The 25,377-nt window shown below is 48.4% G+C and overlaps 2 protein-coding genes across 3 annotated transcripts; both read right to left on the bottom strand.

Annotated features, from left to right (window-relative positions):
- Positions 1-997: 997 nt before the first annotated feature.
- On the bottom strand, positions 998-11,324 carry Pigt (phosphatidylinositol glycan anchor biosynthesis class T). Its single transcript, XM_090352424.1, has 12 exons — positions 11,107-11,324; positions 10,791-10,968; positions 8,086-8,213; positions 7,685-7,785; positions 7,458-7,544; positions 6,677-6,764; positions 6,471-6,568; positions 6,214-6,379; positions 5,309-5,509; positions 2,710-2,875; positions 2,514-2,597; positions 998-1,632 (listed from the first exon to the last, which is right to left on the bottom strand). The coding sequence occupies exons 1-12, from the start codon at positions 11,291-11,293 to the stop codon at positions 1,380-1,382; spliced, it is 1,737 nt and encodes a 578-aa protein (XP_090208550.1). The 5' UTR covers positions 11,294-11,324; the 3' UTR covers positions 998-1,379.
- Positions 11,325-17,676: 6,352 nt separating this feature from the next.
- Positions 17,677-23,104, bottom strand: Dbndd2 (dysbindin domain containing 2). 2 transcript variants are annotated; one of them, XM_090352418.1, is made up of 4 exons: positions 22,752-23,104; positions 20,405-20,551; positions 20,082-20,219; positions 17,677-18,320 (listed from the first exon to the last, which is right to left on the bottom strand). In XM_090352418.1, exons 2-4 carry the CDS (start codon positions 20,541-20,543, stop codon positions 18,112-18,114), a joined length of 486 nt encoding a protein of 161 aa, XP_090208544.1. In that variant the 5' UTR covers positions 20,544-20,551; positions 22,752-23,104; the 3' UTR covers positions 17,677-18,111. The 2 variants fall into 2 exon arrangements, with proteins under 2 accessions (XP_090208544.1, XP_090208545.1); XM_090352419.1 differs by lacking the exon at positions 22,752-23,104 and adding an exon at positions 22,187-22,488.
- Positions 23,105-25,377: the final 2,273 nt, after the last annotated feature.

The raw sequence follows: 25,377 nt of genomic DNA, 5'->3' as shown, positions 1-25,377 counted from the left end.
ACCAGTACCAGCCTGACATTACACTGCCGTGTACACACCCTGCTGGGGACCCTTGCCTCCTTCTTACCCTGGATCTCAGATCCTAAGCCAGAACCGCAGACAACCATTCAAACATCTGCCTTGGACAGCACTGGCAGCGCATTCTAATGAGGGGCCAAGTCCTGATGAGGCACGGCCCTGAGCCTCCAGGAACACAAAGTCAACTCAAGTAAAATGACAACACCAAGTCATAAGGAGCACGGAAAGGCAGTGTGAGGGCAGTGGTCTGTGGGAGCAGAGAGGACACCTACCACAGCCCAGTGTGTCAGGGAGAACTTCCGAGAGCACCTAACATCTTACCTGGCTTTGTACATGAGAGCCAGGCAGCTGGGGAGGAGAGACGCCATGAAAGGAGAACTATGTGAGAGGTGGAGAGGAGCCACAGTCACAGGTTGATGCCAAGTTTGCCAGGAAAAGACGAGATGAAAGCGGGGGAGGACTGCCTGAGGACCAATTTCACAGGAATCTGGGGTTATGTAATAAGCAGGGAAGGTGGGTAGAGACAGGTTTGATCCCAGGGCCTGGCTTAGAAGCCTGTGGGTGGTCCTATGGGTAGACCACCCACAACCCAAGCTCCTGATGAGCGCGTTCAACATTCAAAGACCAGGCCACATTATTTATGAAGCACACAGTGGAGACCAAGTGATTCTGATACACACCACAATTAGGAAACCACCCCTGCCTCTCCCTTTTCTCCTTGGGGATGGGGACTGGTTCTCAGCCCCCACCCCACCCCAAAGCAAGACTAATTTCAAACATAATGGGTCAGCATTATAGTAGCACTCCCAGCCAAACCCAGGGTGTTGTAGGAAATATAATCACAGCAGGGTGGGGCAAGAAGGGGAGCAGGAGATGAGGAGAAGGAATTTCTGACAGGGCTGGGAGGAAATAGGGGAGGGGCACCCAGCAAACACACCAGTCCTTAGCTTCCAAAACCTCAATAGGCAGAGGCAGGGGGTCAGGAAAGCAGCCACTGTTTATTCCACAAGTAAATTTCACCCACCACAGTGACACAAACCCTTCCACGCACCTTGTCACCCAGAGCAGTCCTCTCAGAGAACGTCCTGCCGAGATGAGAACGTCACTCTAGGCTGTCCAAAGCAGTCAGCCCCTGAGCACTTCAAGTGTGGCCAGTGCAGCAGAGGAAATACACTTTGAAGTTAATTTAAAGACCACATGTGGGTCTTGACTACCAGTCTGAACTGCACAACTCTAGACCTTGGCCCGGCCCGGGGGCAGGTGGTTTGAAAGGCAACTCTGGAGACAGCATGGACAGAGAGAGCCCCAGGAGTCATCACCGTCCCACTACAGGAGGACTGCAGCTGAAGAAGCAGGAGTGCTCAGAGTGGGGGGACGCCACGGATACGCCGGATGACGTTGGCCAGCCTCTTGGCCAGGCCACCTGTGCTGGGCTCCTCGATGTGGAAGGTTCGGGTGAGGAGGTTGTAGAAGGAGCCGTAGCACACAGCCACCACAGTGCATGTGAGGCAGATCACGTTGTAGGGCATGCTGAAGTCTGGCGTGGGCAGGTTCACCAGCAGTGGCTCTGTGTAGAGTCGCACAAAGTAGCTGGAACCGTCGGAGACTGGGAACCTGGTGGTGGGGAGGGCGTGGTGAGGCTCTGCTGCCGCCTCTCCCCATCACCCCCACCTCACTGTGCAGCTGCACTGAACCTATGCTGCCCTCAAAGGCCTTCCAGAGCGCTCCCAGCCTCAAAGCCTTCCAAGGAAGGCGTCTTACAGGAAAGCTCAATACACACATGTATCAGACCACAGGATGGGCTGTGTCCAAGAGGAAGACAGGGCCTGCCTCCACTCAGCTGCCTATTTCACAGTCTAGGCTCAGCCTAAATAGCTCTCCTCAAAGAAGCCTCCCTAAGGGCCGGGTGTGGTGGCTCACACTTATAATCCTAGCTACTCAGGAGGTTGAGATCTGAGGATCACAGTTCAAAGCCAGCCCTGGCACTAAAGGACCTGAGACGCTTATTTCCAATTAAGCACTAAAAACAGGAAGTGGGGCTGAGTCTGTGATAGACTTGCGCTTAAGAGCTCAGGGACAGTGCCAGGCCCAGAGTTCAAGCCCCCAAATCCTCCCTCCCACCAAAAAAGAAGCCTTCCTAAGTAATCCACTCACTCACACCCTTCCCTCCACAGCAGTCTTCAGACTGTGGACTGTGAGCACAGAAAGGACAGGGACAAATTATGTCTAGTGCTCTCTGCAGTATCGACAATGTACTAAGCACTCTGTGATTATTTAAGAGGATCCAAGAGTAAACATAGGCCATCAGTACTGCGATTCCTACTTATTCTAGAAGCACTTCAAAATCTTTTGGGCAAATCACCACAAATTTCCTAGGCCACTAGAAGTTCTATTAGGATTGGAGAGGTAACAGTTCCATGAATATACCCCGCCCAGTCATCTGTGTAATGCCCAGCAGGCAGCTGAGGACCACCAGAGGCTGTGCTCACACTTACAGGGTGTTGAAGAGAGGGCTCTCTTCCCAGTCTGCAGGCTTGGCTGCCACCACGCTGGGCACAAGGGCGCTGAGGACCGATGGGCTGTGGAGAAACAAACAAAAGACCTGTGTTCTTCATTGGCTTCCTGGCCAAAGGGCAAGAAGCACAGAGTGAGTCGGTCAGGAGGGTGAGGGCATCTGGGGGTGGATCCCACCTGACGTAGAAGCCATGGTTGGGGTCTGGAGTGTACTCGGTCCACTTGAGCAGTGCCCGCTCAAACTGGATGGAGACCTTGGTGACTGAGTTGGCTGGCAGCTGAATCAGCATCTCCAGGAGGTGGGGCTGCTGCCGATCCTGAGCAGGCTGGTAGTGGATGTAACCTGGAAACAGGCAAGGGCCACCCAGACCTTGTTGCAATGGCTAGACAACTGACACTTCCTATCCCTACCACTTTCCTTGGAGACCACAACCTGGATGTCTACCAGGGTAGACTTTGGACACACAGGGGGTGGGTTGGGTAGGGAAAGAAGCAGGGTTTCAGAAAAGGGAGAATATGTTGCCAGGGTAACTATCCCAGGAGCAGCAATCATAGGTCAAGAGAGGCTTGTGAAGAATACTGCAGGCCCCGGGGTTTGTGGCTCACACTGGTACTCATAGCTACTTGGCAGGCTAAGATTATTGGGATCACAGTTCAAAGCCTGGGTAAATAAAATGATGAACTATAAGTGACAGTGCATGCCTGTCATCCTAGCTACAAGGAAGCCTAACATAGGTGGGTGCAATCCCTGGCAAGAAAGGAGACCCTATCTAAAAACTAGTGAACCAAAATCAGGACTGGAGGCATGGCTCATCAGCAAGGATGCCTTCTTAGCAAGTATAAAGCCCTGAATTCAAGGAAAAAAAAATGCTGCAGGCTACTTAACTGATCTTCACATTGCTAAAACTGGGACACCAGATACCAAGTACTTGATGTGATATAAGACGAAGTTCACAGAATCACTTAGGAATTCTTGCCAAAAATAACAACATAAATCTAATCAAATTTCTAAATCTAACCATCAGTGCACAAGAAATACGAGGGAATGAGGGACATATTAACCACCAGTACAAGGACAAATCTAGAAAGTAGAACATTCTATGCAATAAATGACCCATTTTCTTCAACAAATAAAATAGCACATTAAAAAAAAAAGCATGTGAACTGAACTGTTATAGATCAAAAGAGACTTCTGACAAAGGATACAGCTCTGTAGTAGAAAACTTGCCTAGCATGAGGCTTTAGGTTCAATTCCCAATATGAGAAGTGGGGAGAAGAGAGGAGGGAAGGGATGGAAAGGAAAGAAAAATAAAGAGAGATGAAAGGAGAAGATCCAGGAAAGAGAAAGAGGAGCAGAGAACAAGGGGGAATAGAAAAAAGGGGGAGAGGGAAATATAGGGAGGGGAAAGGACGAAGGCAGAGGGAAGATAGAGAAAAAAATGTAAAAAGATGCCAAGAATTAAAGTGACAGGAGTTGAACTGAAACCCCCACCCTCATGTGCAACTACTTATGATAATTTTTAAAATAAATTTTAAAATTGTCGAGTGCTAGTGGTTCAGGGTTGTAATCTTAACTACTTGAAGCTGAGATCTGAAGATCAAGGTTCAAAGCCTACCCTGTCAGAAAAGTCTGAGACTCTTATCCTTAACTATTAAAAAAAACTGGAAGGGGAGCCAAGTGATAGCCTTGAGCTCAGGGATTTAAAAATTTTTTTTGTTTAATTTTTTAAAGTAAAAGTGACAGGGGACTGGAAACTACCAAAGGTTGTCTCCACTTACTCTGTTTGGGTAGATGTTCAAAATTCTCCAAAGTAAAAGGTAAAACACCGAATAAACAAACATATACGGAGTAGGATGTTTGAAATACAGATTGTAAAGGCGTTACAAATAATGGTAGTGACAAGAAGAAAAACTATTAAGTAGAGGTTTGAAAGTATGGGAAAACAATACAAGTATTTAAGGAATTTCCAGTCTGGCCACTGGGAAGTGGTGGTACAGCTCCTTTAGGAAGACTTTCTGTCGGGCGTGGTGGCTCACGCCTGTCATCCTAGCTACTCAGGAGGCTGAGGTCTGAGGATCAAGGTTCAAAGCCAGCCCGGGCACAAAAGGACCTGAGATTCTTATTTCCAATTAACCTCCAGAAAATGGGAAGTTGGGCTTGGCTCAGGGGTAGGATGATAGCCTTGAGCTGAACAAGGGACAGGGCCCAGGCGAGTTCAAGCCCCATGACCCACAAAAAAAAAAAAAAAAAAAAGAAAGAAAAGAAAAGAAGACTTTCTTTCTCATCTGCCTCCCCTATGTCAAAGAAAACCTAGTTTTCTCACCTAATAGGAAGTTCTCAGTAAATCCTCATGCCACCTTAGAAAAATAGCAGAAAATGAAAATCTCCCAGTAACACCTCTTTACCCATCAAAAGAAATGAAAAAGTACCATTTCAGCCTGCCACCTTCTTAGTTACTGTGATCTGTTTCTCTTGGCTAAGTCCTTCCCTATCTTTAGCATCATGAAACACAGGATGTGCCCATGGGTCCAGGGAGGACAGCGTGAACACACCAACCTGCTCTCCTGACATTGTCCTCCTGAGAAGCTAGCAGCATGCGTTTTAACTGTCCTTACTTCAATTACTTCTCAGTCTGGCCTAATGTGGGCTCCTGTCCTACCTTTCAAATTATTCCTAACTCTATAAGCCTTTAGACATTCTTCTGGAATGACTCTGAGAAGTGGGGGTCTTCTGGCACTGGAGAGAAGGAACTGGGGAGGGCTGAGGGGTCCTTACTTGGTTTGTTTTCCTTGCCCTTCGAGGTGATGGTGAGTGTGTGCACGTACAGCCGCAGGTACCAGGGCACCGCATCCAGCAGCAGCACGGGGAAGGCCCGGTAAGGGTGGGTGTTGTACAGCAGCGTGCTCAGCTCTCCCTTCTGCAGCCCATAGCCACTCACGTATCGCTGAGCATGCAAGAAGGGAACTGGCGGGGCCTCTGCATAGAGAAAAGTCAGCCCTTAGTTGTTCTCCCCCCTTCACCCCCCAGAGCCGGGGACCGAACTCGGGGCCTTGTACTTGCCAGGCAAGGGCTCTTCAGCTGAGCTAAATCCCCAATCCCACTTAGTTGTTTTTAAAGGAGCCCTGGAGTATGCTTGGGATCTCAAGCCAGGGAGTAGCTGGGAAAAAGCTTTCCCATTAGATCTGAGCAACCCAGGCTCTGATTCATCCCTGTTTCCCACAGACACAAGCAATAATAAAGGGATTACTGTTATAAAGAGCTTAAGGACTCTGCCACTTCCCTTGGCATTACTAAATACAAGCAACTAACTTATGCTTCCTTTGTCACACACAGTTTCTTGACCGTTGTGTCTTCTGACTTTTTCACTACTCCATGCCTGGTGCATAGTAGGAATTCAAATATATCTAATTAATTGAAGGCATAAGTTCCATCATATTTTACATTTAATACCTCATCTAGTCCACTGTCCTGCAGTTCTGGACACTAAGACTCAGTGGGATTAGAATCCTGCCCTAAAGTCACAGAGCTCGGAAAAGGCAGGGTTAGAAGTAAAATCCCATGACTACAGAGATCTGGGTGTTAAGTACACTCCTGGGGCCTTATAACAAAGATACAGGTGAGCCGTCCCCCCAAGGGAAGGAGTGTTTGAGCCTGTTGCACAGGACCATCTCCTCACTCACCAGTCTCTGAGGGTCTCTTCCACTTGAACTGGAGGTTGAGGTTTCGGGAATTATTGACCATGCTTGTGTCAAACAAATCATAGACAGCATAGGTCTTGCGGGCTCCCAGGATGACGTCCTGGTATGTGGTAGTTGGGGGCGGGTTCACCTCCAGTGTCTCATTGTTCTGAGTATACAAGGGCAGGCTTAAGAAGCAAGCAGGGGAGCAAGCTGGCTTCGGGGACGAGGATTTATGCAGGGGCTGGACACCATGGTACCTGGTTGTAGCCAGTGATATCCACATAGACGCGGCTCTCTGAAGCCAGGGGGCAGGGCTCTGTGAGAGTTCGGGAGAACATTCGGAAGAGGGACCAGTCTGAGAAGCAAAGAGCAGAGTTGAGCAGGGGCTAGGAGATGAATCTGCACACATGGGTAGGGCAGGATTGGGAGAGGTGGACAGAGATGAACTGTGAAGGGGGCTTACCTTTCATCCCCTGCCCGGTGATGAAGGTGTCAAATACAACTGAAAGGGTCTGCCTCAGCTCCCAGGAGACGCTGGTGCAGCGTGCATCCTGCAAGGGTCAAAAAGCATCAGTGAAGGGCATCAAGGGCTCAGCCTGGACATAGTCCCTCATCTTTACATCTCTGGATGGATTTGCTCTGGACACTACTGAGGACTTGACCCTGAATCAGACCCTGGGCTAGCATCTTTATGCACATCGGTTTGAGGAACTACGCCAACAACTTCAGGAGCTGATTCTCCCATATTTCTCCTGAGACAGAGGAGGGGAGGAGGCCAAAGAAATGAAATGATTCACTCAAGGTCATGCCAGCTGGCCAGTGACTGAGCCAGCAGTTTCATTTACATAGCTGCCATTCCAAATCCTGATGCTCTGAGACACAGATTGAGTGACTGCTCCCCAGGCAGCAGCCCAAATTTCCTGATACATGGGCAATATTCCACAAAACAGCATCACTTCTGCTACTTACTACTCACTCAGCCTGAGATAATCTTTTTTTTTTTTTTTGCCAGTCCTGGTGCTTGAGCTTAGGGCCTGGGTACTGTTCTTGGACATTCTCAAGGCTAGAGCTCTACCACTTGAGACTCAGCACCACTTCTAGCTTTTTTTCTATGTATATGGTACTGAGGAATCGAACCCAGGGCTTCATGCATGCTAGGCAAGCACTCCTGGCCAAACTCCTGGCCCAGCCTTTTCCTCCTGCACCTTCCCTCCGAGCCTCCATGTCCCTTCCCCATGACTTACTCTGCAGATAGGGCGGATATGCACGGCCTGGGAGTGATAGCTGGTGTGGAACAAGCGATCTGCCTTCAGTAGCACAGAGAGGCCTGCCTGAAGGAGGCAGGAAGGGAGGAAGGGTCAGCACTCTGTGGGGAGCAACCTTTTAAATAAACCCTGGTTGCAAGGCTGAAGGGGCCTCTCTTAATCCCATCTCCTCTTTAGGGCTCCCACCCCATACTGAGCCCACACACCTTGGAACTACAGGGCAAGAGTTTCTTCCACGGAGTGAGGTTCTCAGTGCAGACAACCTCCCGTGGCAGCACGGCATAGCGCAGGAAATAGTGATCAGTGTCTGCAGGAGACAGAGACATATCCAGGGTGGCCTCGGGACCCTGCCCTGCAGTAGTGTCACTCCACAGACACTCCTCTGGCTCCCCATACTTTGACATCACCACCCAAACAGACCCACTTTGGGGTGGGACTCCCTCCCCTTGGGGAGAAAATGCAGAGACACAGTCTTGGGGAGCCTTCTGGGACCTGCATACCCACAGGGTTCAGGCTCTAGCCCAGGCATAAGAAGGAACTGTGGAGACAGGAGGCAAAGTCTGGGCAGGTACCAGATAGAAGAAAAGGCTGCAGGGGCTTATCTCACCATTAGCCAGCCCCAAGGGTTTGAAGGAGGCTGTGGGAGTGACTGTGTTGGTTGAATCGATGAAGTTGAGAGAGGCACAGAAGATCCCCGAGAGGACATTACTGAGCTCCTTCCAAGATTTGTCCACGCTGGATAGAGACACAAACCCACTCACTGTTCTGGGGCTGCCCCTGCTTCCTCACGCAAAGCCCACAGTTAGATATTAAGCTCAGGGTAGTAGGCTACATTTTGGGGAGAAGGGAAAGAGTACTGGGGCTCATACTTCCTAGGTACCAGGACTCCATCCCCACCGACCTCCCCACCAAAGCATACTTCCGCTTCCGAGTATTCATTTTGATAAAAAATAAATTCATTGTTAAGAGGAATTACACCTTTAGATTCCTCCCTTAAGGATACCACCCTTTAGGCAGTTTACATGTAAATGCACAGAGTCCTGTATATATTACTATGCATGATTGTATTTTAAATCGAGCCTCCACATATGAAAGAAAATGTCTTTTGTCTCTCTGAATTACTTCCCTTATTTTTTTTCCTAAGCCCATCCATTTCTCTGCAAATGACATAATATTATTCTTTCTAATGGATGAGTAAAATTTTTCATCCACTCATCCACTGTAGGACATCTGGACTGTTTCTGTAACTTGGCTATTGTGAATAGTACACCAATGAATATGGATGTGCAAGTGTCTTTACTGTCTCTTGACTTGTAATGCTCTGGGCAAACGCTTAAGAGTGATATTGCTGGATCATAAGGTAGTTCTATCCTTAGTGTTTAAGGAATCACCAAACTTTTCCAGAGTGGTTGTACTATTTTACATTTTTACCAAAAGTATAACAGGGTTCCTTTTCCCAACATCCCTGACAGCAACTGTTATTGTTCCAATTTGCTCAGTCCACTTTCTGGTCTCATGCTTCTCAGCTCTTCTACCTTGATCTTCTGCTTATGTTCCTGCATCCTCTTGGATCATTGTTCTGATGGTTTTTCTTGCCCAGGGATGCCCTGTCCACTCCTCTCTGCCTACCTTCAAGGTTTAGCTCTAGTCTTATGCTCCTTCTCCAGGAAACCTTTCCTGCTCTCCTCAAACATATCCTCCCCCATGCTGTCATAGTTCTGAAAATCCTAGCCTCTCACTAGGTCCCCAAAGGAAGATGGCAAGGTAGCATAGCCGCAGCATAGTGTCCTAAGTACCTTTTCTCTTCAACTAGGTTATGAGTAATTTGACAAAGACTAGTCTGGGCTACCTATGCAGTTCCTATACCATGAAAAATGTCTTATATTTTGAAGCTGAGATCAGCTTAGTGATTCTTCTTGAGTGTGTTCAGTTGGAAAAACAACAGACTGTGCCATATGAATATGCTGGAATGAAGGTTAGTCCTCAACCTTTGTTTGGTTGTTTCTGAGATTAGTTCTACCCTCAAAAACTTATACCAGGCCAGGAGTATAGCCTAGTGGTAGAGTGCTTGCCTAGCATGCACAAAGACATGGGTTCGATTCCTTGGTACCACATACACAGAAAAAGTCAGAAGTGGTGCTGTGGCTCAAGTGGTAGAGTGCTAGCCTTGAGGAATGCCAAAGGACAGTGCTAAGGCCTGAGTCCAAGCCCCAGGACTAGCAAAAAACAAAAACAACCACACAAAAAACCCTTATACCTAAAACTCTCACTAAACAAAAAACAATCATTCTAAGACCCTATACAAGTATTAAATTAAATGAGGTGTTTCTGGGATAGAGATGTAGCTCTCTGCAGAGCACCTGCCTAGTATGTTGTGGAACCCCAAGTTCAACTCTCAGCACTGCAAGTAGGTAAATTAGGTGGTGTTATTTTTTAAAGAAATAAAGGAACATATTCTCAATGATGATGATGATGATGACGATGATGACGATGGGCCAGGAGTATGGCCTAGTGGTAGAATACTTGCCTAGCATGCACAAAGCCTTAGGTTTGATTCCTCCTTACCATATACACAGAAAAAACCAGAAGTGGTGCTGTGGCTCAAGCACTAGCCTTGAGAAAGTCCAAGGACAGTGCCTAGTTCATGAGTTCAACTTCCAGGACTGGCAAATAATCATAATAATACCCATAAAACTTAAGCACTAGAATTTGAAATCTCAGCTCTGTAGCTTAGGCAATTAATTGTACCCTAAAGGAGACAGTACCAACAAAGCAGATTAAAAAGAAAGAAAGAAAAAAAAAAAGAAAGAAAGAAAGGGCTGGGAGTTTTGCCTAATGGTAGAGGCTTGCCTAACATGCATGAAGCACTGGGTTCGATTCCTCTGTACCACACATGCAGAAAAAAGCCAGACTTGGTGCTGTGGCTCAAGTGGTAGAGTGCTAGCCTTGAGGAAGTCCAAGGACAGTGCCCAGGTCCTGAGTTCAAGCCCCAGGCCTGGCAAAAAAATTTTTTTAAGTTATCCATTTCCCCCCACTTACTATGTCTTTACATCCAAAATAAGAACTCATCATTGGTAGTGCACCTGAAACAGGGATTTCAGAGCTGAAAGTATTAGGGGAAGGAAGTCTCCTTAAGGAGGTTTTACTTTGGTAATAGCATGTCTTACTTCCAAAGCCAGCACTAGACCCACTGGATCCCTGCCTACCGGAAGCGCCACCCTCAAGAACAGTGGCAGAATAGTAATCCCTGCCCCACCACACACACACACGCACCCATCACGGTCCCCAACAAGACCTAAGGTGGGCACTCACTCAGTGACAGTGTCTTGGAACCAGACCCAGAGCTCTGCACCCGAGGGGGCCTGCAGGAAGGGTGGCCCCCAGTACCGGGTCCTCCAAAAGCCTTGCGTGAATGACAGGTGCAGCTCCCTCAGGGAGTATTTGGAGATCAGCTGCCCCAGGGCCTTGGGGAAGAGCCTGTAATGAGACACTGGAGAAGAGAGCGGGCAGCTGAGTGGTGACGCCCCCTAGACGGGACCCCGGCCGGGCGATCGCGCCCCACCTCCAGGGACCGGTCCTTCCTCACGCCCCAGCAGGGGACACCGGATTTCCTCGGGTCGGACCTCACCTCCTTCCCGCTGCAGCTCCGAATCCCAGCGTGTACGGAACTGGAACGTAGCGGCGACGTCCCCGGAGGGCAACGGGGTGATGACAAGCTCCTCCCGCAGGCTGTCGCGAGGGGGCTGTGCGCGGCCCCAGGTGCTCGGTCCCAGCAGCAGCAGTACCAGCACTCGCAGCGGCATGGCGGCCGCCATGGCCGCGGCTCCTTCCGCCTCCCGGCACGGCCCACGGCCGCCGAAGGCCTGCATCCAATAGGAAGAGCGCGCGGGGGAGGGACTTCCGGTGTGGTGTCGGAAGTCGGGGTTGCGTTACCACGGTTACCGCCGGGCTGGACGGCGGGAGTCTTTTCTGGGTTGTGGGCGTCGGGGTCGTTCCGGGGATCTGAAGGACAGTGGGCGAGCGGCGCTTAGTAATACGGAGCGCGGCCATTGCCGTGGGATAGTTGAGGCGACGTTGAAAAGGTCAGTTACTGATCAGGCCACACAGCCGGGCTCGCGCCGCCCTCAGCCTCCCGGGCTCGGGCGTGGGGGGCGGGGGGTCCGCGCCTCCTCCCCGCCCCCAAGCCATGGCGCCTGTGACCGCGCACGAGTCTCCCCTTCACTTTACTAGACTTGAGGTTTACCACACACCTACGTGTGCATCCTTTAACCGGCCGTGGTCTTACTTTGGTGTTCTGGTGGTTTGAACTCAGAACCTAGGTGGGAGCTGAGTCCCCTGAGCCACACCTGCTTTATGCTTTGATGGATGTAAACCACACCTATTAGAACACCTCCTCCTGAGTAGTCCGAAATGAATCTTAACCCGAGTTTGAGTATTCACTTCCCCCCCTCCCACCTTCCCCCCCACCTCTCTTTTTCTGCCTGGGTGCTGCCCTTGAGCCCTTTTGCTGAAGGTTAGTGTTCTATCGCTTGAGCCATAGCTCCACTTCCAGCTTCTTTGTGTTTAAAACCTCAAAGGTTTTCCTGCCCTGACAGGCTGAACCATGATACTCAGATCTCAGCCTCCTGAGTAACTATGATTACAGGTGTGAGCCACCAGCTCCTAGATTTCATGCTTTTCTTTTGGTATAAAATTAATATACAGCAAGATGTACAAACTTGAAATGGACATTTATAGAGTTTTGTCAAAATTAAAAAATATATATATATATATATATACATCAATGTAACTCAAGTAAGTGGATTACTTGTAAAACCTGGAGCTGGTGTTGTAACTCAGTGGTGGAGTGCTTCCCCACCTTTATGCTTAAGACCTTAGGTTCATAAAAACACATATATTAAAAACTTAAAACTCCAGAAAGTTGGATGTTTCTTCTCAGTCAAACCCTACCCCCGTACCACCTTCAGAAGCACCAAATATGCTCTGATATTTTCCCATAATAGACTGATCTAGAGCTAAATAAAAATGAAATCACCATATAGTTTGCAACTTTATGTAAGACTTCTTATGGTGTTTTTGAAAGTCATTCATGGATATATCAGAAGTGTTTTTTCTTATTGCTGTGCAGTATCAATGTGTGGATAAGGCATAGTTTGTCCATTTTTCTATTAATGGGCATCTGAGTTCTTCAAAGTTTTTGCTTATTGTGAACAAGGCTGTTTGTTGTCTATACAAATGGCTTTGTAGACCTGCATTTATTATATCTCCCTTGGGCAGATATTTAGGGGAATTGCTGTAGCAAAGAAGAAGTGTGTTTGCTTTTATAAGTAACTATCAGATCTTTCTCAAAATGTAACATTCTTCCACTGACAGTATGTGAGAGTTCAGGTGGCTCCATACCATTGACCCTGTTTGGTGTTGGTTTTGTTTGTGTGTTTGTTTTTGCCAGTCCTGGGCTTAAGCTCAGGGCCAGAAGACTGTTCTTGGATTTTTCCTCAAGGCTAGAACTCTACCACTTGAGCTTCAGCACCACTTCTGGCTTTTTCTATGTATGTGGTACCGAGGAATCGAACCTGGGTCTTCGTGCATGCTAGGCAAGCACTCTACCACTAGGCCAAACTCCAGGCCTGTTTGGTGTTTTTAATGGACTTTTTTGGTCTCATCTAGTTGGATGTATATGTATGTAGTAGCATCTCATTATAGTTTTAATTGGGAATTTTCTGGTAACTAATGATGTTGAGTCTCTTTTTTGTTTGGTTGGTCGTGGGGCTTGAACTCAGGATCTGAGAGCACTGTCCCTGAGCCTCTTTGGGCTCAAGTCCAGCGCGCTATCACTTTGAGCCACAATGCCACTTCTGGTTTTCTGGTAGTTTAATTGGAGATATAATTGTCTCACAGACTTTCCTGCTTGGGCTGGCTTTGAACTTCCTCCTTCAGGCCTCAGCCTCCTGAGATTACAGGCGTGAGTCACCAGCACTCTGCTTGGCTGGTCATGTTTGTATATCTTCTCCTGTGAAAAGCCCTGTTAAAATCGTTTGTGCATTCATCCTTTTTACTTTGTTGCTTTTTCTTTTATTACTTTGACTTACTTGTTCTTCATTTGCCTTCTTATTGAGTTGTAGAAATTTCAATGTCAAATTCCTGTTTCTGTTTTCCCCCCTATCCTATGGAAAAGATTTTGTGAATCCTGTCTTGATAAATCTCAAGTCTATAAACCAAATAAGGTATCTCTTGATAGACTTCCAATCAGAAAAAAAAGGTCAAAAGATTCTTCTACTTCATGCCCTTATTCTCCCTGTATCCAGTGTTCCATCCCCCATTAGACATAAATAGGAACGCCATGAGATCAGACTGCTGATACAGGTTCATCATCAGCTATCCTGATCATTTTGTACTTGTAGGCCTCTTTTGAAATGGCCTGTTCTCATGATTCAAGACCCAGCCACCCCTAGTGAAGATTTGCCTTCCTCCTCATTCTCCAGTAGACTACAACTTTCATCCTCGTCATCTTTCTGTTATGGCCAGGTCTGTTCCAAAAAGAGCTCACTGTTTTCCTGTTGTCTATGCAGGTGGCTAGTAGAGTCACACTCAAATAATGTTTAGTGAGCAGAATAATAAGACAGCATAGCGGAGATGTTTGTGTTCTGACACGCCATGCTGTTTAAATTGTTTGGTCCTGGGAATTTCTGCAAGATGAGCTTTTTAGGGAATCATCTGAGCTATGACCCCCCCTCCTTCCCCCACAGAGTAGAGTTCTGCAAGGATGAGTTTGTTTGCCTTTCTCTTCAGAGCCTGTCATAATGTCCACTGGTAACAAGTCTATACAACAGAAAGAAACCACATTGTGGTTTGGAGATGAAAAGCTAGTCTCCATAACTTAAGAATTGGCAACATATCATCCTCCCATCTCCAAGGGTACTATGTGGCCTTAGAAAAGAGTCAGCTGGAGATGGTGACTCTGAAGGCCAGCCAACCCCCTGTGGTTTGGCAAGCAGAGAGGTCATTGTCTCTACCAGGAAGTGGTCCTGTGGTCTCAGCTGACCCTAGGCTTTTTCAGACAGGGCTGGAGCTCAAAGCAACTGAATTGAAGGTTTCCCAGAGACATGCAAACAATTCTTCTTCTCAAGAGGACTGTAGATCTCCCTCCCAAGACAAGTTCCCTGCCCCAAATCCCACAATCTTAGCATTGTGTGCTTGGGGTACTAAAAGACTTATTGGCATGTTGATGGCAACCAATCTCGCACAGCTTCCCATCATTTACTCTAGAGGAAAGGGGGGTGACCCAAGAACTGAGAAGCCCTGCATAGCAGAACAGTGGTGTCACAGGCCACAGCAAGCTGAGCCAGTCAAGACAGGAGGTAAAGCCTGCTACTCTGAAGGAAGGAAGGGGGAAGGTAAAAGAGGACCAGGACTATGCCATCTGCATATAGCAAAGTCATGAGCAACAGAAAAACTCGAGACTAACATGAGACCAGGCCCTGGCTCAGCTTAATAGATGATTTCATCTTGGTCACCAACTTTTGGACAAAAGGTGTAAAGTCCACAAGCTTCCAGGACCCTCAACTTTCTTGGAGATCCCACATTGCTGTTCATAAGAAGAGCATTTAAGAATGACTACTTACAGTGCCCTCTTAGGGTGACTGTAGGATCATACTACAGGAAGACAGAAGTCCTGTCACTCAGCCTGTGTGACACAAAGGTGTAGAATTTAGGCTGAAGGTCACTTATCCCATTGGTAGTATTCAGATATAGGAAGGGTGAGCAAAACTGAATGACCTTTTTTACTGTGACCTTTTTTTGGTTATGTGCCTTAAGTCCTATAATGTCTCTTTTTATTCAACAAACCATGAGCAAGTTTATTCACGTGCATGGCTTTACTTACCACTTTAATTGATAACTCAATTTTATTTTTGCAGCTCAATCCCCTTACCTGAATTCCACATCCATGGGCTAAGATGTACCTAGTCAACATGCCCTCTCAGATGTCTCGAAAGCACTGGAAACTCAACATGTCTCAAAACCAAGTTTATACCTTTCCCAGACCTGGTTCATTTCTCAGCTCCCCATCAGTGTGAGGTGCCTGAAAGCCATCCTGTAGATAGAAACCGTGGCCGCACACTTAACCCTTTCCTCTCACTCACCCACTAAAAATCTTCTGAGGCTGGATGCTGGTGGCTCCTGTAATCCTAGCTTCTCCAGAGGCTGAGATCTGAGGACTGCAGTTCACAGTCAGCCCAGACAGAAAACTCTGTGAGACTCTTACTGTCAATTAACCAGAAGAAGGCCAGAAGTGGAGATGTGGCTCAAGCGGAGATGTGGCTCAAGTGGAGATGTGGCTCAATAGGTTTGAGTGAAAAAAGGCCAGGAAACAGTACAAGGCCATGAGTTCAAGCTCTCCCCCCCCCCCCAAAAAAAAATAAATGAATCTTTTGGAATTTGCCTACTGAATCTCTTTGTTACTTCTACTTCCCCACCCCCACCTTCCCATTAGCCTATTTTTGTTGTTTGTTTTGAAATCTGACTAGCTAGTTTCTAAGCATCCATTCTGCTCTTGTCCAGTTAACAAGCTTCAGAGGCCTTCCAGACATTCTCCTAGTTTATTCCTACCCATCATTCAGGTTTCAGCTGAAATGCCACTTCCTCAAGGGCACCACTCTGGTGGCTTCTATGGAAAGGTTAACTGCTCCCTATTGGAAGCATTTTACATTTGTGGCGCCCCCCCCCCCCAAACATACACTAGACTATAAACTCCAAGACTGTAGGGACTGAACCTTTTTCTTTTATTTTTCCCCACTACTACTTCTACAAAGGTATGTTCAGTGCTTTATATATGCTAAGTCTCAACAATTAATATTTACTGATTAATATTATTTATACCCTGCTTCAACGTAAGCAAGCTAACCCCTGTCCTCTGGGCCACCATTATCTCTTGCACAAATTACTGTTATTTATCTGTCTTAAGCCTGCTTCCCTCCAGCATATTCTTTACATTTCAGCCAGAATTAGCCTTTAAACAAGCAAGTCCAACTACTTGTAATCCTTCATTACTCCCAATAAAGCTCAAACTCTTTTAACATGGCCTCTCACATGTCAGCTGCTAATTACTCACCCAAAGAATGTTCCTTAGTAACAGCACTCTGGTTTTGTCAAGACATTAGAGTGCCCTAACAAAAGGGCCATCCCAGCCTCCCCAGTAGCCAGGGTGCTTCTTGGAGAGCTGTCCTGTAGTACAGATAATCAGCTAGATGTGTTAGTACTTCTTCAGTAACCTGAAAGGGTTGCCTATCCAAAAGTGAGGATTTTCTTCTATTAAAAAAAAAATACCATGCCCCTGTCTATAAAATAAAACATTTCCTGTGTTACCAAGTTCTGGTCAGTGAGATAAAAGTGAGTATTCTTGCTCAGAACTTCCAAATACGCTTCCCAAGGTAGAAATAAACCCCAGGCTGTGCCCACATTGCCCATCCCACACTTGTTCTCCTGCTTCCTGCCTGTTTCAAAGCCGTCATGAGGACCAGGGTTTAGACAGCCATCTCAGACATGAGTAATCAATAGGCATGCAAGCCATGAGCCTGATATGGCTGAGCAGAACAAGCCAAAAAGGAGCATGGTGCTCATGTAACTACAGAGCCTCTTATTTTGGATGAGGAAATACATTTTTATCTTTTAAGTCATGATCTCTTATAGTACTCAAATGGAAAGCTAATACAGGCTTCAAAATAGTTCACAATGTGACCTTTGTCAGTCTTACTTCTTCAGGTTCTCAAATCCAACAACTTAGCCAGGTGGAATGCTTTTCAGCTCCTATTCTCATCATTCAGCCTCCACAAACTGCTTCTGCCTAGATGATGCCCCTTTCCCTGCTGCTTGGCCTGGAAACCCATAATCATCCTTTGGATCTCTGTTAAAAATCAGCTCTTCGGTTGCTATGTGAGTTAATATAAGATGCCCCTATTTCCTGGTACCAAGGTAGTGCCTCATTATACTACTTATTACACTATGAACTGTGGTATGTACTTGCTTTTCTCTCATAGAGAGTAAAATCCATGAGCTCAGGGTTGTTGCTTGCCTTGCTGCGCCCAGCACTAGTGCTCAGTAAATATTGCTCAACAAAGCAAATGAGCAATGGGGATACGGTAAAAGCTAAGGGCATATGCAGGGTTTGATAATTCTGAAATGTGAAGAAGGAGATGGAATGGTTGGTAAATAATTGTTTATTACTTATACCGTGCCCTGTCAAAGAAAAGAATGGAGACAGGTTAGTTGGAGTAGCACCCACCTCATTTAGAGTGCTAAGTTCACGTCTACCAAGAGACACTGGTTGAGGAAACACTACTGGAAGACTACAAGACAGTTCCAGGAGAGAGGACTGCTGAGAAGAGCAGTGGCATATCCTACCTCATCTTCAATCTATTCAGTTGCAAGTCCTGTCTCAGGAATAAACCAAAACGGGTGGGAGGGTTGCAGCAAGAAAAGGTTAGCAGTAAAGCAGAAGGAGGTTAATTCTTGGAAAGGTACAATATCCCACCATTCTCCTTTCCCAGTGCCAACTGCACTTCTATCAGAGTGCTCTGGCTAGCCTGGGTCTCAGGAAGAACCGCCAGCTGTGTCCATCTACAGGAGGGACCCACTGCTAGCTGCAGGTTCTGGTCTCTGGCCCTCCATCACTTCTGTCCTCTTCCTCCTCATCGGACTGTGCCAAGGGTGTATCTGCTCCACCCTCACTAGGATTTGGACTGTGCAGGTTGGTGGAGGAGTCAGAGGACAAGGAGGAAGTCCGGGATGTGGTCCTGTCCGGCGTGGGCACTGGGAGGCTCAGCTCCTCTGTGTGGTCACCCGCTCCTGTGCAGAGAGAAGAGCAGGTCAAGGATACAAATAAGACTTTCTCTTTAAAGGGAGTATCTGGTCAGAAAAAGTGAAAGGAAGAGAAAGGCAGGGACTTGTCCAAAACTGCTTTGTTGACCCCCAGCTCCTCCTGAATATATGCTTGAGCTCTGGAGTCAGGTCATCAGTGTAAGGGTTTGAGTTCTACCTATATCATTTCCTGCTGAGTAGCAGTAGGCAAGTCATTTTCCCTCAAATTTAAGAACACTTAATCAGGGGCTGGGAGTATGGTCTAGTGGTAGATTGCTTGCCTAGCATGCATGAAGCCCTAGGTTCAATTCCTTGGTACACCTACACACACAAAAAATGCTAGAAGTGGTGTTGTGACTCAAGCGGTAAAGCGATAGCCTTGAAAAAAACCCAAGTACAGTGCCCAGGCCCTGAGCTCAATCCCCAGAACTGGCAAAAAAAAAAAACAAAAAAAACACTCATCTAATGGCCAGCATACTAAGCCATCAATAAACAGCAATTTTGACAGAAGCCAGAGGCCCACACCTATAATCCTAGCTTTTAAGGAGCCTGTGGCCTTAAGGATCACAATTCAGTGTCAGCCCAGGCAGAAAAACCATGAGAGACCCATCTCCAATTAGCCAGCAAAATGTCAGACTAGAGGAATGGCGCAAGTGGTAGACATGTGGCTCACGTGGTGCCTGCTGTTAAGCTGAATGAAAATCCTGAGTTCAAGCCTAAGTGCAAGTTTTAATTGGGTTTTGCCCAATACTGTTTTTCTGAAACACAGTCTTCTTGCTCAGTAGCTCAGGCTGGCTTCAGATTGAAGATCCTCCTGCTCAGCATCCCAAGTCTCAGCATTATGGTATGTGCCACCACACATGGGTCAGTAGCATTTGTAAGTAAGAGATTATTTGCCTTACAAGTTACAGACTTCAGAGTCATATAACTTTTCCAGTTTCTGGTTCTGTGATTGAACTCTGAAATGAATTTCTTTCGAGTGTGTGTGTGTGTGTGTGTGTGTGTGTGTGTGTGCGCGCACGCATGTGTGTGAGATAATACTGTGACCAAACTCAGAGCCTTATGCATGCTAGACAAGCACACTGAGCTACATTTCCTCACTTCCTTCTTTATAAAATTAAAGGGAAGGAGCCCCATACTGGTGGCTTGTGCCTGTAGTCTTAACAACTCAGTAGACTGAGATCTGAGGATTGCAGTTTGAAGCTAGCTCAGGCAAGAAAATCCATGAGACTCTTATATCCAATTAACTACCAAAAATCTGAAAGTGGAAGTGTAGTCCTAGTGGTAAAGCACTAGCCTTGAGCACAAAAGCTCAGGGACAGCACCCAGGCCCTGAGTTCAAGCCCCAGAATGGGCACCAAAAAAAGAAATGACATTGTTAAGTCCATTGTTTGTATGTGTGTGTGTGTGTGTGTGAAGTACTTTAGCTCAGTCCTAGGAACATAGTAAATATAACTAAAAGTGCTTAAGATGTCTAATGGGAACATTGTATTTTACATTAACTTCACAGATATGAAATTTAAAACACTAAGGAATTTGCTCATTAGGCATTTTGGATTGGGGATTTGTAAACCAGTTCCCCTTAGAATCAACTTCCCTAAATCCAGAACAGGCAGCTCTTTTGCTGACAGAAATGCCCACTTCCACTTCCTCCATGTATTTTTCCCCAGCTCAGCCAGTTGGTCTCATTTCAGAACCCAGGGAGCTCAGGCTCACTGGTGCCCCTGTCCCCAAAGCAGAGGGACATACCTGATGTCTGGGGGGTTGGTGGAGGATCTTCACAGGGCAAGAACACATCTGCTCCATCCTGATCCCCAAGGTCAATAAGTTCTACTTGCTCCAGTGTGTCCACATTCACTTCCATGGATGAGATACTACCTATGGGGGCTGTGGATGAAGAAGGAGGTAAGTCAGCAGCACCCAGGCCAGAGCTGATGGGATGACCAGAGTTACTTCTCACATCTCAAGTTAGAAGCTTACTAGACCAAGAAAACCAGAAGAGATGTGTGGCCTGAGAGTCAGGACCCACAAAACATTTCTCCCCATTTCACTCCTCAGGACTTGAAACTTACGTCTTTGTGACTCAAGATGCAGGTGGGACAGTGGAAAGACAAACTCTGTCTCTGGCTGCAAAATGTCCTCAAAGAATTTCTGCCGCTCTCGAAGGCGGAGCTGCTGGCGCTCCAGGGCTGCCCGAGGATTTGGATCCATATCAGCCCCTGGAGGATAAAGGAGCAAGGCAAGTACAGTTGTGAAGATGGGGGAAGAGACTGGGGAGGCCTGGGTTTAGGGAGCCACACTGCAGCCAGCATCCCAACAGGCTCCCAGCCTGGACACCTCTGGCCTTGACTTTTTTTTTTCTCTTCTCTAAAACAAAGCCCATCCCACAAATTTCAAGTGTCGTGCAGAGGCAAGGCCTGTCCTAGCTCCACAAAGGGGCTGCTGGTTCCAGGCACAGGGAAAAATCTGTGTTCAGGGAAGGCAGCCAATAGCTGTCAGTACCATGCCCTTCTGAGAGGGTCAGCAGACTTGGTCTAGCCCAAACAGGAGGGTACTTTTTTTTCTTTCCTACTTAATGGACTCAGGTCCCCTCAGGAAACCAGAGGAAAGTACAGAGAGGGTAGAGACTGGTCTCTAGTGCTGCAGCTCTGGTCAAACCCTACCCTTTGCCCTCTATTTCTCTGTATATGCACCCCATCACCACCATTCCCACCTCCCCATACCTTTCCTCACAGACCTGACTTCCAGACTTGGCTAGCCCTAAGGAAAATCATCTTTTTGGCCTCAGTCTCCCCATCTGAAAAGACAATCTTCCTACCTGCCTGAAATGCAAGATATAGCTCATGAAAGGGAGCTGTTTCAGGAATGATTGACCATCCCTTCTCAACACCTATTTGTCCCTTTCCTCTGACACCTCTCACTGTCTTGGTTCCCTGCTAGGTAGTGAGAAGCAGTTGGAAGGATGTGCCCTGGTCTAATTCAGCCCAGCCTCTTAAGACCCTATGCTGAGAGCTTTCCAGAACACCAGAATTCTGGGCCAGCCTAGGCCATTTGCATTTGCATTTGCATTCTCTCCCTCTCGCAGGTTCACTCCCTGCATTCCCCCCAGAGCCGTCAGGGGGGGGGGGGGAGTGAAGGGTACGGGGATTTCACTCCCTGCACTCCCCGCAGAGCCCATCACCGGGGGTATGGGGATTCTGGCTTAAGTACCAGGTCATCATTCAGAGCACCTGATACATAACAACCCCGACCTGCCCCACGGGCGCGCTGCATCAGCTTCTGGAGGACCCTCCCAACTCGACTCGAGGGGCCAGACAGGGCGAGGAAGTGTGGGGAGTCAGGCAGGGCTGGTCCCGGAGATGGGAGGCGCTGGCGCTGACTCCAGGGAAAGGCTGAGCTGCCGCCCAGGTCACCACGCTAAAAATACCCAGGGCCCTGGGGCCGTCTGCGGTAGCAGCAGGGAGGGGGAAGCTCCAGAAGCTCAGGGGGGAGCGGGCTCACGGGGACCAGGGGCTTGGGGACCCCCTAGCCTCCCTTCCCCAGGAGCCCACAGGTCACACGCGATTGAAGGGGCTGCCCTGCAGGGCCGCGGGGCCCAAGGCACGGCCCGGGGTTGTTTACGCGAACATAGGTGCTGGGGAGACAGCAAAGGGATTTGGGGGCCTGGAGCCAGAGAAACGGAGAACTCCTTCGCCCCAGCCCCACCCGCCCCGGGTGGCAAGAAGCACGAATTCCCTAAAAAGGGACGCGCCGCGCCGGCGGGAGAGGGGGAGGGGGAGGGAGGCTTGGGGGAGGACACCCTCCCCCCTTCCACCAGCCCCTCCGCGGCACCTGCGCCCACCGCCGGGCCCTACCTGCAGCTCGGCCCCGCTGACTCAGTCTGTCCGCTCCGGCGGGGCGGCGGGAGCGTGGGAGCGGGCGCGCCGGCCGGGGTGGGGCTGTGCCTCCGGGTCCCCCGGGGACCCACGGCCCTGGGAGCCGGGAGCGCGGAGGAGGCGGGCGGCGGAAGTGGGGGAGGGGCCCTCGCCCGGCGGCGGGCACCAGCGCCCGGCCCTCGCCCGGCGGCGGCGTCGGCAGGCGGCCCCCGGGAGCGCGACTACTCGGACTTGCAGGGCCGACGAAAAGTTGCCCGCTCGCATCCTTCCTCCCCGCGCCCCGCCGCCCCGCGCCGCTCCCCGCCTCGGCGCCCGCGGCGCTGCATTGGCGGCGCCCCCGCCCGCCCGGCGCCCGCACACTTGCTGCACCCCGGAGCCGGGAGCGCCGCGCCCCGCCCGGCACCTCGCCGTACTCGCCACGCTTGGGTCTACCAAGCGCGCGCCGGCGAAGGCGGTGGGAACCTGCCGGAGAGGGGGGGCTGGCCCGGTGCAGCCCGGCATGGCAGGGGCGCGGCGATGGGCGACCTGTGACCCTGGAACTCACCCGGCAGACCCCGATTCCTGGCTCTAGAACTAGACACAGCAGCCGCCGCTGCCCAAAGGGTGGGGGGCCGGGCGCGCCCGGGCTGGAGGGGGCGAGCCACGCGCCGCGCCCCTGCGCACCGGCCAGGAGCCAACACCTCGCTCCTGGGGAGCGGGATGCCGACGCCCAGCCCCAGCCGGCGGAGTGGAGGGGCGAGGCGGAAACTGCCCGCCGAGAGGAAAATGTTGCCCCCTTCGCACCGCCGCCCGGCCCAGTGCCAGAAGCGCTCAGTGTGCCATTCTCTTCTCCCTCCGGCCCATCCCGGCCGGCGGGGTTGGGGGAGGGAGGATAGGGACGTCCAGGCAGAACGCAGCAGCACTGGATCACTTAGTGATTTGCGCAACAAACATCCTCGGAACCAGGCGGGAGCTAGTGGGCTGGGAGTCATCCTTGGCACCTCCCTCTCCCTTACCGCCCCCAGTGAAATGCACCTCTTCCTCTGGATTCTTTCCCAAGTGTCTCCGATCCACTATTCCTCTCCCTTTCCATCTTCCTCTTGGGCTTAGGGTCCCACTGTCTGGTTTTCCTGTACTCAAGCCCACCTACCTGGCTTGGCCCGTTTAGAACACAGATCTATTGTAATCCCCTCTAATGTCAAGAATAAAATCCAGGTGCTCATGTGTGAGCAGCTAGAATCTTGAAGAAATTCGTTCATGGGCGGGGTGGGGGTGGGTTAGCATGTGCAAAAAGCTGGCTAAAAGAGTGAAAAGTCCTGTCACGCCCAGGTTTTCCTGTCCGAACAGCACAGATAAGTAAGGCATTAATTCTTGTATTACTGGGATTCAATGCAAGACTATGAGATAATTATAAGCAGCAGCTTTCCCACTAGTTTACAGGCACGGAAACTGGTTTGTGGGAACCAATGCATGAAGGATTAAGAACAGACATTGTCCAGACCTCTTTGGGCTGTAAATTTGTCTGCAGCCTCTAGTCAGGTCCTCAAGCACTCTCTGATCTTTGCTTTCCTTACATATAAACTAGGAATGATTGACCCTAGTGATTAATACAGTTTATGAGATAATATCAAATGCTTAGTATAGAACCTGGGCACTTTGTCTATGTTCTGGAAACCTTCATTGTTTTGATTGTAATGGGTCTTTTTTGTTTGTTTGTTTTTTGGTCGGTGTGGAACTGGAACTCTGGATCTAGGCACTGTCCCTGAGCTCTTCAGCTCAAGGCTACTGCCCTACCCCTTGAGCCACAGTGCCACTTCAGGTTTTCTGTTGGTTAATGGGAAATAAGAGTCTCACAACATTAGTGCCCTGACTGGCTGTGAACTAGGATCCTCAGATCTCAGTCTTCTGAGTAGCTAGGCATGAGCCACCATGCCTGGCTAATGTAATGGGTCTTGAGAAAGGGAAGAACTGCTCTCTATCCCACACTCTGAAACTATAGGAAGGGATCTCTCACTATTACTGCTTCTAGAGAGATTCTTACGTACCAGTCAGTATTATGTGTTTTACATATATTAATTCTTACACTTCACTCAAAAATCTGGTGAGGTAAGTGCTATTATGTCTAGTTTTCAGATAAAGATAAAGGACTGGTGCTGTTAGCTCATGCCTGTAATCAATCCTAGCAACTTAGGAGGCTGAAATCTGAGAATCACAGTTCAGCCAGGGCAGGAAAGTCCCTGAGACTCTTATCTCCACTTAACTCCCAGAAAACCCGAAATCATGATGTGGCTCAGAGTGGTATAGCACTAGCCTGGGCCAGCTTTGAATTCAAACCCCACAGCCAACAAAAAGAAAATAAAAAAGAAAGGTAGTCCTTTTTTCTCATTTTCAATCACTCTAAAATGACACGGGAACATATATAAGGCCAAGCGTGGAGATGGAATTTGAACCCAAGCACAGGCTGCTTCCAGGGACTGCCTGTAACCACTACTCCCAGGCTTTCACCTTGTATGTTTCATCTCCCAAGTAATAGTTTAGTAAGTTTGATTCCTCTAATTAGTGGATGGAGTAGATCTTTGTTCCCATTTTCTGGCACAGAAAACTGAGGCCTGGTCAGGAGTACAGTTGATGGAATTCTGTTCCTAAACTCATCTCCCTTGTCTCTATGACCTACATTCCCTGTCCTATTTTTCTCATTTTTAATCATCCTAAAAGATAATTGCTTGGTTGAGGATGTGGTCCAATTGTGGGGCACTAGTCTACCAAGCATGAAGCACAGAGTTCAAATCCTAGAACTATATTGTTATAGTATCTCACTTTGTTATCTGATATATTGGATATATTTGTATTTGGTTATTTGAAATTAGATAGGGAAGGGGGGGAAACAAGATGAGGGATGGGGAAGGGGGGGGAGGGAAATGGGAACCAAGACATGAGAAAGGGTATCAATGTATGTGAGTTAATGTTCCTTCTATCTGGCGAATATAATGTAACCCTTCTATTAATTACAATAAAAATATATGAAAAAAAACAAATCCTAGAACTGAAAATAAACAGTGCTATTGTTTGTGTAATAAAAACAATAGCCAAGCATTGTGGACTTACAGCATATATACTGTAAAAGTAAAATGTGCAACAACAAATATAAAAGAGATAGAATGGATGAATTGGACATATGCTGTTATATGCTG

Source organism: Megascapheus bottae, chromosome 18 (assembly GCF_031878675.1).
Source record: "Megascapheus bottae isolate mThoBot1 chromosome 18, mThoBot2.hap1, whole genome shotgun sequence".
NCBI classification, from domain to species: Eukaryota; Metazoa; Chordata; class Mammalia; order Rodentia; family Geomyidae; genus Megascapheus; species Megascapheus bottae.
This window is presented reverse-complemented; position numbering and strand designations above follow the sequence as displayed.